At 41.5% G+C, this 13,312-nt stretch overlaps 1 protein-coding gene across 3 annotated transcripts in view; it reads left to right on the forward strand.

Annotated features, from left to right (window-relative positions):
* The window catches only part of ppp1r16b (protein phosphatase 1, regulatory subunit 16B), a 70,727-nt gene that overhangs the window by 49,327 nt on the left and 8,088 nt on the right, over positions 1–13,312 (forward strand). For all 3 annotated transcript variants that reach the window (XM_034585643.1, XM_034585645.1, XM_034585644.1), the window contains exons 4-6: positions 6,543–6,688; positions 8,651–8,754; positions 13,032–13,156. In XM_034585643.1, the coding sequence (XP_034441534.1) occupies positions 6,543–6,688; positions 8,651–8,754; positions 13,032–13,156 (375 nt within the window). The remainder of the gene's footprint in view (positions 1–6,542; positions 6,689–8,650; positions 8,755–13,031; positions 13,157–13,312) is intronic.

The raw sequence follows: 13,312 nt of genomic DNA on the forward strand, positions 1-13,312 counted from the left end.
GATAGCTTCTGGAAGGGTTGTATATCATTTCCTGTATTTTTTGGTTAGGCCACATTGGGATAGTGTGTAAGAATAAATTTTGTCTCAGAATGAAGAAATATGCTCGTTTGCTTTCATGCCAAGAGTTAGATGGTATCACTCTCATGTCTCTAGAGACGTTGTTAGACATTTACTCTTAAATTAGGTCTGGACATTTTCTGGAGTTCGCCTTTCACATATGAAGAACGCAGCAGGAGATTGTCCGAGTCAGATGCGTTCACGACAAAAGGAGAATGTCTGGAACATTCAGGTTAGGGGGGGGGCACCTGGATGAAGCATGCAGGAACCAGGATGTAAAGGCCACTCCCTCGCTGTGAATCTTCCGGACAGCTTCCTTGCCGTATTCTCAATCAATGTCTGATATTTTCCCGACATTTTCTTATGGGGGCTGGTAGGAAACGTTCAAGAAAATATCCAGAGGAACGGACTCGGACGTCTCTCAAATAGCCCCTCCAGAAAATGTCAGGACTTCAGCAGCTTCATATTTACAAAGCTGCTGTCAGCAGATAGCTTACCTAGCCGGGAGGAATTAAACGTGCTGCTGGGATATTTTTGGTCCTCTGACTCACAACAAACACACAAACACACCTACGTCACGTTGTCCCATATTTGGTCGGGTCACAGCTGTTCTCTGGCGTTTCGTGACCCAGAACATCAACAGACTGCTGCTGGAGTCACATTTAAAAACATTTATTTCAATGATTCAACCAATCAAACACTTACGCAGAGATGACTGAGCTTGTGCTGTGATGATCGTCTGCAGGATTTGGTCACGTAGAGCTGTTTAGTTGTGTGTCATTAAGCTCTTGACTTCAGTGTCATTAAGCTCTTGACTTCAGTCTTTGAGGTCTCAGCTCTGCCAACATGTTACCATCTTACATCTTGTGCCCCAACTTCAGTAACAAGCAGTGGAACTGTCAGTTTACTTTGTGCCATGGTTCTTGTTTCAGAGGTTTACTCAAATGTTGGTGCTCTATTTAAACAACCTGTTAAAAGCAGGAATGTGGCACCTTCATTCCAACTCGCTGTTCTGTAAAAGATACAAACACGGAAGGGGTGGTGTTGTTGTTTCACCTTTTTGTCGACTGCAGAGGTCGTCACCGAGATGAATCGATGCTCTGTTAAGATAGATGACATGACAGCTCCCAAAAATAAAGCCAAATCTTCTTGATCTCCCCCTGGTGGCTGAATGCCTTAGAGGTCATAAACCCTGCCTCCTCGGCCAAAAGTCAAAGTTTCCCATGGTTTCTGTCATAAAATGTTGTTCTTATCAAAGTGATTCTGTTGATCTGGCAACTTTGGTTTTTATTTGTTATTTGATGCATGGTGAATTTGTGGTGAAACCAACTTGCTATGACTGGCAATTGGTCAAGCATGTGTGTCAGTGGGACCTCGATGAAGCAGCCCCATGTTATGAACTCTACTGCACAGACTGCTTCAATTGATGTCAGGGATGGCAACATCCATATTTGGGATAACGGTAGTAAGTGGAGATATGTTGTTCATCTTTATATCCAGGGTCAAGCAGCTGAATACGGACAACATCACACACAGGTACAGCAATTTGTCGTCGTTAGGTTCAGTGTGAACAAGCAAAGATGGCAGAAAAGGGGTCTTACTGGCAGTAGAGCAGGATCACTGTGTTAATGGAACTAATATAAGAAGGAGAGTGACAGGGGGGTAAGAAAAAGTGAGGAAATCATGTGTAACAGCCGTTTGAATTGTGCTGGAGCCCAGAAATCCTCAGTAGAGGCCCCGTACCTGTTCTCCTCTGATGTCCCAGCTGCTTGTCACAGCCCAGATTTAATTCATTCAGCTATTTGGGTTTAATTCTGAACAGCTGAACTTGGCACCTCGGGCGTCTCCACTCAGACCCCCTTCACTCTTCGTGATTTGCATCTGTCGCCTGAGCTCTTGTAAAATTTAAAGCCTCTGTTAACCTTTAACCTCCTGCAGACTCAGCTGTACTCTCAGCCACCTGGTGCTGCTCTTACTAGATTTAAACTCACAGTATTTCAGGTTCAGTGTCGGTGCTGTCAGCGACGGCCTGATTGAATTTCAACCATTCAGTCAAAAGTCTCAGCCTGACTTCCTTCAGTTTGCTCCTCAGCCTGAGCCACAATCTTCTCAGCCCACTGATCCCAGCAAGACTGTCGCTGTTGTTTTCCAGCCACACAGACATAATTTGGGCCTTTGTCCGGTACCACACACACACACACACACACACACACACACACACACACACACACACACACACACACACCCCCCCCCCCCCCTGTCGTTGTGTGAATGAAAGGCACATTATTTCATTGCTTGCTTCATTGTCTTGTTGCCAGGACAAGAAGGATGGAGGTGGTATACAACAGATCTACAGGGGAAGGCTAGACGTTTAGCTTGGTTGCTAGGTTGTGGGTGCAAATATGTTGTGATTTTAAAGAGAAACGGCTGAGACATTAGCGTAGCAGGTCGACTGGACTGTGAGTTGTTAGCTGTCGTTCAGGTTACAGTCTTTTGGTTTTTTTCTGCAGACGTCTTGTCGTGCCACTGCTGCAGCTTCAGATGTGAGATAATCCATCAGCGTATCTGGCGCCTCTGTCAAGCTTGTATGTCTTTTTTCCTGTTGGTTTCATGACGCTGCTCATTTTTCTCTGAACTGTATCTTAAAGTTTTCAGTTTACCACTTTTTCTCTGAATGACTATCTCCATGAAACAATTCTGTATCTTCATACATGCGTCCACACCAGCACAGATGGGGAAAATTATAATAGTGACTCATTCTTCTGTCTCTCACTCTTAACAGCTATTTGAACACTATTGACACCGGAAATAACATTGACTCAGTAGACTGGTTTCCACAGAGAACTACGTCTGCTTTTGGCAGCTCTACAAGATCACATATCGGCGACTGGTTGTTCTGTGGTCTTTCTGTTTCACATCCCACAGCAGCTGAATACATTCTATAATAAATAAATAAATAATATAATGTGTGATGAGCAGCACATGTCTCTCCCACACTGTGCTGGATGCAGATTTCTTCAGATAAAATGAAAAGTGAGCCTCCTCCTGTGCCCTATAACTGGGAACCAGATCCACGTATTGGAGCTTTCATTTATTCCCTTTAGTCTTCATGCCGCCTGACTGATTTCACTATCCTCGAACTCTCTTTATATTCACATACAGAGACTCCTTCACATGTTGAACTTACTCCACTGCAAAAAAAAAGATCAGGCTTTGTGGATTATAATTAAAAAGAGTGTGACCACACATTTTGGTTAATACTTTGTACTAACTAGTAATTCTGATTCTGAAGCTGTATCAGCATTTGCAGGGAAACTGTGTTTTCTGTTTAATCGAGAAAATAAAATGCAGATTGAAAGATGACAATCCTCATATGTAGCAGATGATTCATACATTTAACTTTACTGCTCATTAATCTCAGATTTGACACCCCCCTTAGCTTTTGTTGCATATTAATTCAGTTCAGTTTTACTTGTAAGAGAAATAAAGTTTAATTTCTGTAGTGAAGTCTTATTTAACTTAACATTTTTCTAACCTTTTCAAACTTTTAGATTTATTTCTTTTCTGCTGTACCTGTTGATCCACAGGTCAGACTCTGTTTCTGTGGGACACATCATGTAAACAGCAGCTCAAAGCCAAACATGAATTGGATTCTAGTGGTCAATTAGATTTTTAATGCACACAAGCATCATAGAGATAAAATCAGACAAATGAGGCCTTAATAAATCAAAACCACTGTTGCATTATAGCCATTGCACACCCAAGATTTCTATGTTAATTTCAATCTTTCCTTTTTTGTGTTAGATTCATACTTTTATGTGAAATCTTTAGACTTGGGTGTAAGAAGGTTTTGAATATTTCAACTAAAATGTTATTCACAGGATGTGTTTGTTAGTCGTGTTTCCAGTCAGTCAGCGTTTGTATTTGCTTTGCAATTCATTTCACCTCTGATCTGTTTCTCTGTAATCAACCATCTGCATCTGTGCAGTAATTTCATTTCCTTCCTTGTGTTGTATATTAATATACATACACACCTACACGCACGTACACAATGTCAGAGCTGCCTTATCTGAGACGTCCCGACAGACAAAGCTACAAAACTCCAGAGAATGCGCGCAACTAATTTTCTCTATACGTCTGAGTAGTCTGTGGTTTTTTCATCATTGTATTGAGATCAGTTTTTTTAAGATAGGAAGGTTGAAGCTCAGATAAAGAGCAGGTCTGAGAAGAGAGGCTGCTGAGGTTTTGTTTTCTTGGTCGACAGAGATGACATGTGACTTCTCAACCACCAAATCCTCTCACAATCACTGAACCTGTTTCCTGGATGACACTTGACACTGATACTCGTTTCTAAGAAGAATATTTATACTCGGAAAAGTAACATTTAACTTTATTTCCCTTGATTGTGTTGTATCGTGTTTAAAATATAGTTAAGAGTTAGTTTCTACTTTTTACTTTTTCCTACTTTGATCTGTTAGTGTTAGCACATTAGCATAGCCGAGTACTATAAATATATAACTTGGAGATTTAAGATAAGTCTGCTGTTATTGTTTTCACTTCTCAAAATGACTTTCGTCTGTCCTCTAATGATTCGGTGGATAGCAATGGAAATTGGAAGCGAGTACAGACTTGTATGTTCACCAAGTTATAAACTAGTGAGTTACCTGTCCAGGGTCCTTGCCTCCATCAAAATGCATGCTGGGATACACTGTTACTTCCCAGAAGCATTTACATGATAAATGGTATAAAACAGTAAAGAAATTGAGTGTATATTGGCTGCTTTCCTCACTATTTATCTTTTTTGGATTTGATTTTCTACTTTTGACATTTCATCATGACAGACATCAGAGAGGGAGAGTCAAGAGAAATAACGGCTCGGTGACTCCTCTCAAATTTAAATATTTTCTTTGGGAAAACTTCTGTTTCTAAAAAACACATTTCCTATATGACGTTGACTCTTTGTCTCCATACTATGAACTGCTGTGATGAGAGGTTTGATAACATGAGACCGATTCAAATCAACAGCTTTTACCGGCACAAATACTAACGTGTGGTCGTGCTGAGCTTCCCCTCTCACACTTTCAGTTTTCTGATTATGTCTGACCCTCCTACTGTGACTGCATAATCTCATTCTCTAGCCCCATATCCGCGTCTTTCAGTCTCTCTTCCTCCCTCTATGTTGTTTCTCTCTCTCTCTCGTCTATTCTGTCGTTTGTCTTTGTTTAGCCGTGTGGTGCTGACACACTCGCACCAATTAGCTCTCATGGAGAAAACTGCTGCTGCCGCTGACAGCAGTTTGATTGGAGGATGGTTTTTATGGAAAATTCCACTTCCTACCCACCCTGTAATCACACCCAGTTTAACGAGGAAAATACTTTCTGTCCCTCTGTGTCTTTGTTTCTCTGTCTCTGTGGATGGGTGTGATTTTGTTTTGGATCCAGGGAACAACCCACACAATGTCTGAGATGTCACACTGACTGTGTCCAAATTGGCCTAATGTGTTCTCAGTTTTGTTCGCTGCAATATGCTGTGAAAGGACTTTGGGGCGATACGCTTTATGGACTTCTCGTTCGTCGGTGCTGTTGGTGACAAATGAGTCTCTTCTCATTCTTTTCTTGCAATGATTAAGGTGCTGAGGCGTGTGGCATCAGTGCAGAGCAGCTGATTACTCACTGTATGAATTTTATATGCTACATCAGACTAAAAGCTCTTTTTCACACAGCATTTCGTTTTCCTTCAAACAAGAGAAAATCTGTTTGCACCAGAGATCAAGTTTAAAAACAGCACACACACACACACACACACACACACACACACACACACACACACACACACACACACACACACACACACACACACACACACACACACACACACACACACACACACACACACACACACACACACACACACGTCCTGCAGTGTTATATCAGGCTTTTCTTTTTTGTTCCTATCCTGGCCCCTTTGTGTCCATCTGTCTTTTTCTGTCTATATTTCAGCCATTTCCTCACTATTTTTGTTTATGTCTGTCTAAGGTTCTGAAAATCATATTTTACATATTACATATTTTAGGTGAAATAAGCATTCAGCGCCACGGCTGCGTACTTCCACATTAAAAGTACAGTCACATATTAGCAAATGAAGGAGAATGTCGCTGGTTAAAGTTCATCAAAGTTGAATTCCAAGTGAATCCACGCGAATGTTTCAATGGAAGAAGAATTGGAAGTGAGTGAGAGTTGAAGGTTCCCCACTGATGCATTCCTCTGATCCTGCCCTAACACTGCAGTAAACAAATGTCTGTCTGGAAAATGTGATGTCACAAACCTAAAAAAACAAGTGGGCTCCTCAACTGCAGGCGGCAGGAACAAAGAAGAGTTTTAGATAAGCTGCTTTGGTTGGAACTATCACATTATCAAAAAATAAAAAAATGTCTCCTCTCCCCCTCCTCCCTCCCCCCTCCTCCCATGTCCTCTGTCTCTTCACAGTGTTGTATAGACAACTACGAGGAGATGGTGAAGATCCTGTTGGACCGAGGAGCCGGCGTCAACGCTCAGGACAACGAGCTGTGGACGCCTCTGCACGCTGCTGCCACCTGTGGCCACGCAGGACTGGTCAGGATTCTCATTTCACAGTGAGTCATGCAGATGCACTACTACACCAGACTGCCTGAGATACTGAACCACTCCGCCCTCCATCATGAGAGCTTCTTTCATTTTTATGAAATGTAATATCTGGCTAATTAGGCCTCAGGGAGAAAGAGCAGCGGTGCTACGTCTTTCAGCAAAGCCCACGTTTTTAATGAATAACTAAATTAATAACACAATGACATGCACCAGGATCTGTCTGATTCAGTTCAGCAGGCCATTGATTGATTATTCCAGCCATCGATCATCTGGGAAAGGTTTGCAAGTAAAGATCAGTGAGACTTGTGTCAATCAATCCAAGGTTAAGAGTGAGAAAACAGAAAATGCTGTACACGCACTCTCACACACACAGAGCTAAAACTAGAGTAGAGCACATATCTCTGCCAATGCCAACGGTCCCCTTAAATTCAATCAAGCTGCACTACATTCCACACACTCATAGATATCAGTTCCATTTTCATCGAGATCCATGAAATATTTTCTGAGAAATCGATGAAAATGTCGAAAAAACTTCTACTTTCAATTTGCAATGAAAAAGAAATTGAAAAGAAATCCCCAAAATGTGTTGGGTTCTTTCCTGACTCATACTTCCACTAAGTTTTGTGGAAATCCATTCAGTTGTTGTTTGTGTCATCATGCTCACAAACCATCAGACCAAAATACCAAAAAACGTACAGGGGTGAAAACATAACCTCCTCGGTGGAGGTAAAAATCTTTCATTATTGAGCTGCGGGAGCTAGAAGGTTATTCTGGCACAAAAACAACAGGTGATGCAGTAAAGGAAATGCACACATTAAAAGCAGTAGTCATTTAAAGGGAAATGGCATCATTCTCCATTTTTTCCCACCTGTGTGAAATGTTAAATGAAGGCTGGAAGATGTGGTTATAACAATATGAAGGCATATTCATCCAGTTTTTAAATACCGTTCGTACGACAGCATTTTTATGTGCTTCAGTCACTCATTTGGTCAAATTGTAATTACAGTTTGCTCAGGATCATCAATTTAAACTGAGTTCAGTACAACAATAACAAGAGATGATCATGTCATCGTGATGCGATTCCAGGAAAAGTTAATGAACAATAATATTGAATTATCTCTCAGCCACAGGGGACGTAATGATTTACAAATGGTTGTTATTAGTCGTCCCTGCTATGCAAATGTAATTCGAGATTCAATAACACTGACTGAGGTTTTCCAGAGCCGGGGTCCTCTTTATATACGACCCACCTGCACATGTGCAATCAGTACAAATGTGATCTCACACAATGTTCACGTTTTATCTGTTGTAATGGTGAGACACTCAAAGAGGCACGAACAGATCATACAAATTAAGATGCTGTATGTGAACACACCTCTTATTGTGTCTGCTGCCTGTGGACATGCAGAAATCAGAGTCTATGTGCAGGAACAGGAAACAATACACACACACACACATACAGACACACTGCTGCCATCTGTTGAAACGCAGAAGTTGTCATACCACTCATCATATCACTTGGACTCATTATCCACAGTGAAGTGATGAAAGATTTCAAAAACAGCTGAATGATGCAGATTAACTTGTTCTGGACTAAGGGAATTTAATAAGCATCATCAGTAAGTGCACGCTCAGATATATTTTGTCGTTCCTCTCCAGGACTCCTGCGTTATAGATCAGCGGTTTTCAGCAGTTTTTGGCTGTCAGGACCGATGAGAATATAAAACACAGCCTGTCTATTTTACTATGATGGATGAACACACTGCTGACATAAACAGGCCTTTCTATCTGAAAACCTCACGAAATTAGATTTAGTCTGTCAATTACTTTCCCCCTTTTTGGGTGTCCCTGCATCTCAGATGATTATGTGTTCAGTATCATATATGAAACAACTTTCCCTCCTATACTCATGGATACTGTACATTTATTAAATTATTATTATTAATCATTTACTTGCTTGTTTTCCGCAGCGGTGCAGATCTGCTGGCGGTCAACTCTGACGGGAACATGCCGTACGATCTGTGTGAAGACGACCCAACCCTGGACATCATCGAGACGTCCATGGCCAACAGAGGTAGAGTTTGAGTGTTTGAAGAGAAGCAGAACTACACACACAGTTGACAGAATCTTTTGGGAACTGATTAGTCTGCAGATCAGACAGAGTAAAAGACAGAACACTGCTTCCCCATGAAGGTAATTATGCCGTTAGAACAGACTGCTGTATCTAATGTCTTCAATATAGTGCCAGTACTGTATTGCACTGTAGAGCTTATTAGTCCCAGTAAGTATGATATGGACAAAGGTACAATCAGAGTCCATACAGGCAGGTGTCATCATTCTGCAGCCATATTGGCAACGCTCCTGGACAGTTATTTCAGGATTAATTAAACCAGGACTTCTATCTAAATGAATGGGGAGTGAGCCATCACTTCACTTTCAATAGTCAGTGGGACATAACAAGTGCTTGTACACCATCACCAGTCAAATATGATGAAAACATTTTGAATCATTTGGTGACTTTGCACCCAAAAAGTTTAAAAATGTTCTTTTCTCTACTTAAACAACTCCAACACAGCACTGTGGAAAATGCTAACCATGCTAATTCATGTTACAGTAAACCAATAAAAACCATAGGTACACTTACCTCAGATATTTTAAGGCCGGGTCGGAATTGAACCTGCAACCACTGCAGGTCGACTCAAGCCTCCGTATCCAATTGATCAAACATAAACAGTTTTGTAAACACAGAGTTATGTCTGATCTGTTTAAACTATTTTCGAATCTCAACTGTGCACAAAGGCAGCAACATGATTGGCCTGTTATGTTCCTGTTGAGCTGCTATAAAGCAGACGATTGGCTCATTGGAGGGAGGTAAAAGATACTTGTTGTACAAATGCAATCTTTGTGTTAACAGACTTAAGCTGTTAGGATTATTTAAGTGTTATTTTTTCTGGTGTGATCAGATAAACACACTTTAATCCAGTTCCTTTTATTTTGGTGTTATCGGTTTTATAGTGTTAGAACATCACTTTAGTCTGAGCTGCTGTGCCCTGGTAGAATTAGACATGATGGGATGATTGCTGTTTAGTAGAAGGATTTAGCTGAAGGTGAATATCAAACAATTATCTTTGAGTCACAAACACTTTTCTCATTTGTCATATACAATGTACAGCTTCTTCTTTGAAGCTTCTCCAGGAACAGACTGCTGAGGGAGATGTCAGCAGGGTGGTGACCTCAGTGTCTCGCACAGTTACAGGATTGACACCTGAGATATTCAAAGTGCTCTCTCTCTCCTGACGGGATGCAAATTGCTCGACTGTATATTCCTGCTGTGTCACTGTAAACAGCCGCAGTCGGCACAGTTTGTCTGAGTGACACGACTGAGAGACAGTTCGAGGAGATCGGCGCTGACATGCACATAAATACACGTCCGTTCAGTGAGGAAGGAGCGGAAACTCGCGCTGGTTCTGATGTGTTTGTGATAGAATCCAACACTGAGATAAAGAGTCATGGTGACGGACGGATTTATTATATTCAGACTTTTTAACATAGGCTCTTAGGTTTTTTTGTGTGTGTGTGAACACTCAGTTGGCAACAAGGCATTAAAATCTGTAGTAGCAGAGGTTTTGTGTTTAGAGAAGCATTACAGAACCAATGCCAAGGTTGGCTGCTAAATTATGGAGGGTTTAAAAGGAAGAGTTGAGCAGTTTGGACCACGACACTTTTTTTATTTATAGTAATTAATAATTAAGTTTGTGATTAAACTGTAAAATATCAAGCCTCAGTTACAACATCTAGGAAACAATTTGTTTTATATATATACATAATGACCAATATGACCAGTATCAGTAATATTTTACTTATATTAGTTTGGCAACTGGGCTCTAACATCTAAGGAAACAAGCCTCCTACACTTTAATAATTTCATTGGAATTGGACCCAAATGACCTAGTGAGTGTGTGTGAGGCTGTGGTTTACTGTCTCTTTAGTGTGCACACACAAGTTATATAAGAGAAAGTTGAAAACTACTGGAACTTTCCTTCGTCAAATCCCACAGTGGGAGCTGCCTCATGACAAACAGCAGGGAGACGTGTGAGTGAAGCAAGGTGGCGCTGGAGAGTGATGAGTGCTCAGTTGAGGACAACTAAAGGTCAGGAAATCTCTGTTGGGAAACGCAGTGTGTTGTAAACAAGTACAGGGTTAATGATTTTAATTTTCATTGTAAATGGGACACATGAAAAACAATCATCCTGGATGAGAGGCAATATTGGAAACCTACACACAGAGAGTGAGAGAGAGACGTAGGGAGCAGACGCTGGAAAATGAGGCTCCGGGTTTACAATAGGATCTGTGGAGCCGCAGAATGCAGATAGCGCTACAGTAGGTGAGAAGAATGATTATTAAGCTGATCAAAGAGAGAGCGGCGCTGCTAATTGCTCCCGTAATGTTCCCAGCACTGTACTGCTGGATAAGAGTTCTCTCCACAGACACACACCAGGGATGAGCACATGTTCTCTCTCTTTCTCTCTTTCCTTCACACACACACACACACACACACACACACACACACACACACACACACACACTACTTGATATGCGGCATCGACTGATCTGCCTCTTCCTTGATCCTCCCCTGTAGAGCCCCGTTCATCCTTGATTAGCTGCAGTGATGAGGGGAAAATATCCACCTGGAATAGAACTGGTGAAAGAAAGTTGAGAAAGTACAAGAGTCAGATCAACTGGCTGCATATTCTCTGTGCTATATTCAGGGCGGCATGGTGGAGGAGTGGTTTGCACTGTTGCCTCACCGCGAAAAAGGTTTGAATCCCATTTTGGACAGGACCTTTCTACGAGTTTGTATCGTCTCCCTGTGTTTGCAGAAGTTTTCCCCGGCTGCTCTGGCCTCCTCCCACAGCCTGATGGGAGTGAGGTGGTTGTTTGTCACTGTGTGTTGGGCCTGTAATGGTCCAGGGTTTAATGGTTGGGTGGATGTTGTATTCAAACAATAATGGTGGGGAGCGTTAGTGTGATAAGACAAATTAAAAGTTTTGATTCAGAGCTGAAATTACTTATTGATTAGTAGAAAATTATTCGACAACAATTTTAATAATCACAATTTTAGGTTATTTGCAAAACTGTGAAGTACTTTCTGATTTTCAGCTTTTCAAAGGGAAATCTGCTTTGCTCTTTTTCTGGTCACTCAGATTAATATCTGTATTGAAATGAGGTTCATTATCTAGTTTTGAATAACACATTAACACACGTCACCGTGGGCAACATGATCTCATTTATCCGTCTACAGATCTTGTGTGACCGATTGGTTTAAAACTAATTTAAACAAGCACAATGACAAGATTCTGTCCAGTCTTTTATCTGCTTATGTTAAATTGAATAGCTGTAAGTGTTTGGGCAGTTAATGAGGCCGAACAAGACATTTGCAGAGATGCAGGAAACTACGAGGGACACTTTCCCCTGTTCTACTCCAGCCGCTCTAATTTGAAGGGCCGTTAACCTTTTCCAGCTGAGAAATAAAGCAAAATGGTTTGTTTCGATTTTTTAACAAAGGATTTATATTTACACCCACAACATTAAAACTAATTTAGCGTAGTTATAAAACTCATAGATCTAATTCCTCCTTCTAACAGTTCTGACTGACAGACTCTTTTCATTATTGTTAATCCTGCGTTTCTTTACATTTGCTGAACTGTTCGGTACATTTCTGCTGAGCCATGGAAGGTGGAGGTTTTCACCGTAGTGTGTTAATCACAGCACTGAGTCCGACCTGGCAGCAGAGCGATGGATTACAGGAGACATTTTTATAGCAGTTGAGACAGAATCACCTGAGATTTAACACCATAAAAGTTTGCCAAAAGATGGAAGAGGCCCACGTTAGTAAAATACTGTTGCAACTAAGACAAAATAGCCCATCCAGTATCCATCCATTATCTATACTGCTGTTCCTCTGGAACCTATCCCAGCAGACATTGGGTGAGAGGCGGGGTACACCTTGGACAGGTTGCCAGTTTATCACAGACAACCTTCTTACCACTAACATTATTTTATTTCTACTTTATTCCGAATGCTTTGAAAACCTTTGGCCCACGTTGTTTCTTTTCTAGATTGATGCCACACAAGAAAAAGCAGTGTCAGCTTCCAGTGTATCTTAAAATCCAGAAAATGAAACTTTCTCTGTCCAACATTCACTAAGTTAGTATTATGTACATCATGTCTTGTGTTTTGTCCCTGCTCTGTCATGTCTGAGGTCCTGCTCAACCCTCCACGTACCTCAGATCAGTAACTGTCCCCTCCAGCAGTGACTAACACTCTTATTCCTGTGTGTTCGACTGACAGGCATCACCCAGGAGATGATCAACGAGACACGGGCGTCAACCGAGAGGAGGATGCTGGGAGACATTCAGGAGCTGGTGCGAGTGGGAGAGGAGGTCAACCAGCAGGACTCTCAGGGAGCCACACTGGTGAGACACTCTCTGTCAAAGCCACTCAGAGTTTTGGGCAGCTCTGTTGAGTGGTTAAAAAGGTCCAGGTTTTTGGACAACACTGCGGCTGCTTGTGCACTTGAGAAGAAATGAAAGTGGTTTTGACTGTGCAGTTTAAAGCCAGACATCGAACAG

Source organism: Hippoglossus hippoglossus, chromosome 5, assembly GCF_009819705.1.
Source record: "Hippoglossus hippoglossus isolate fHipHip1 chromosome 5, fHipHip1.pri, whole genome shotgun sequence".
In the NCBI taxonomy this organism is placed as follows: domain Eukaryota; kingdom Metazoa; phylum Chordata; class Actinopteri; order Pleuronectiformes; family Pleuronectidae; genus Hippoglossus; species Hippoglossus hippoglossus.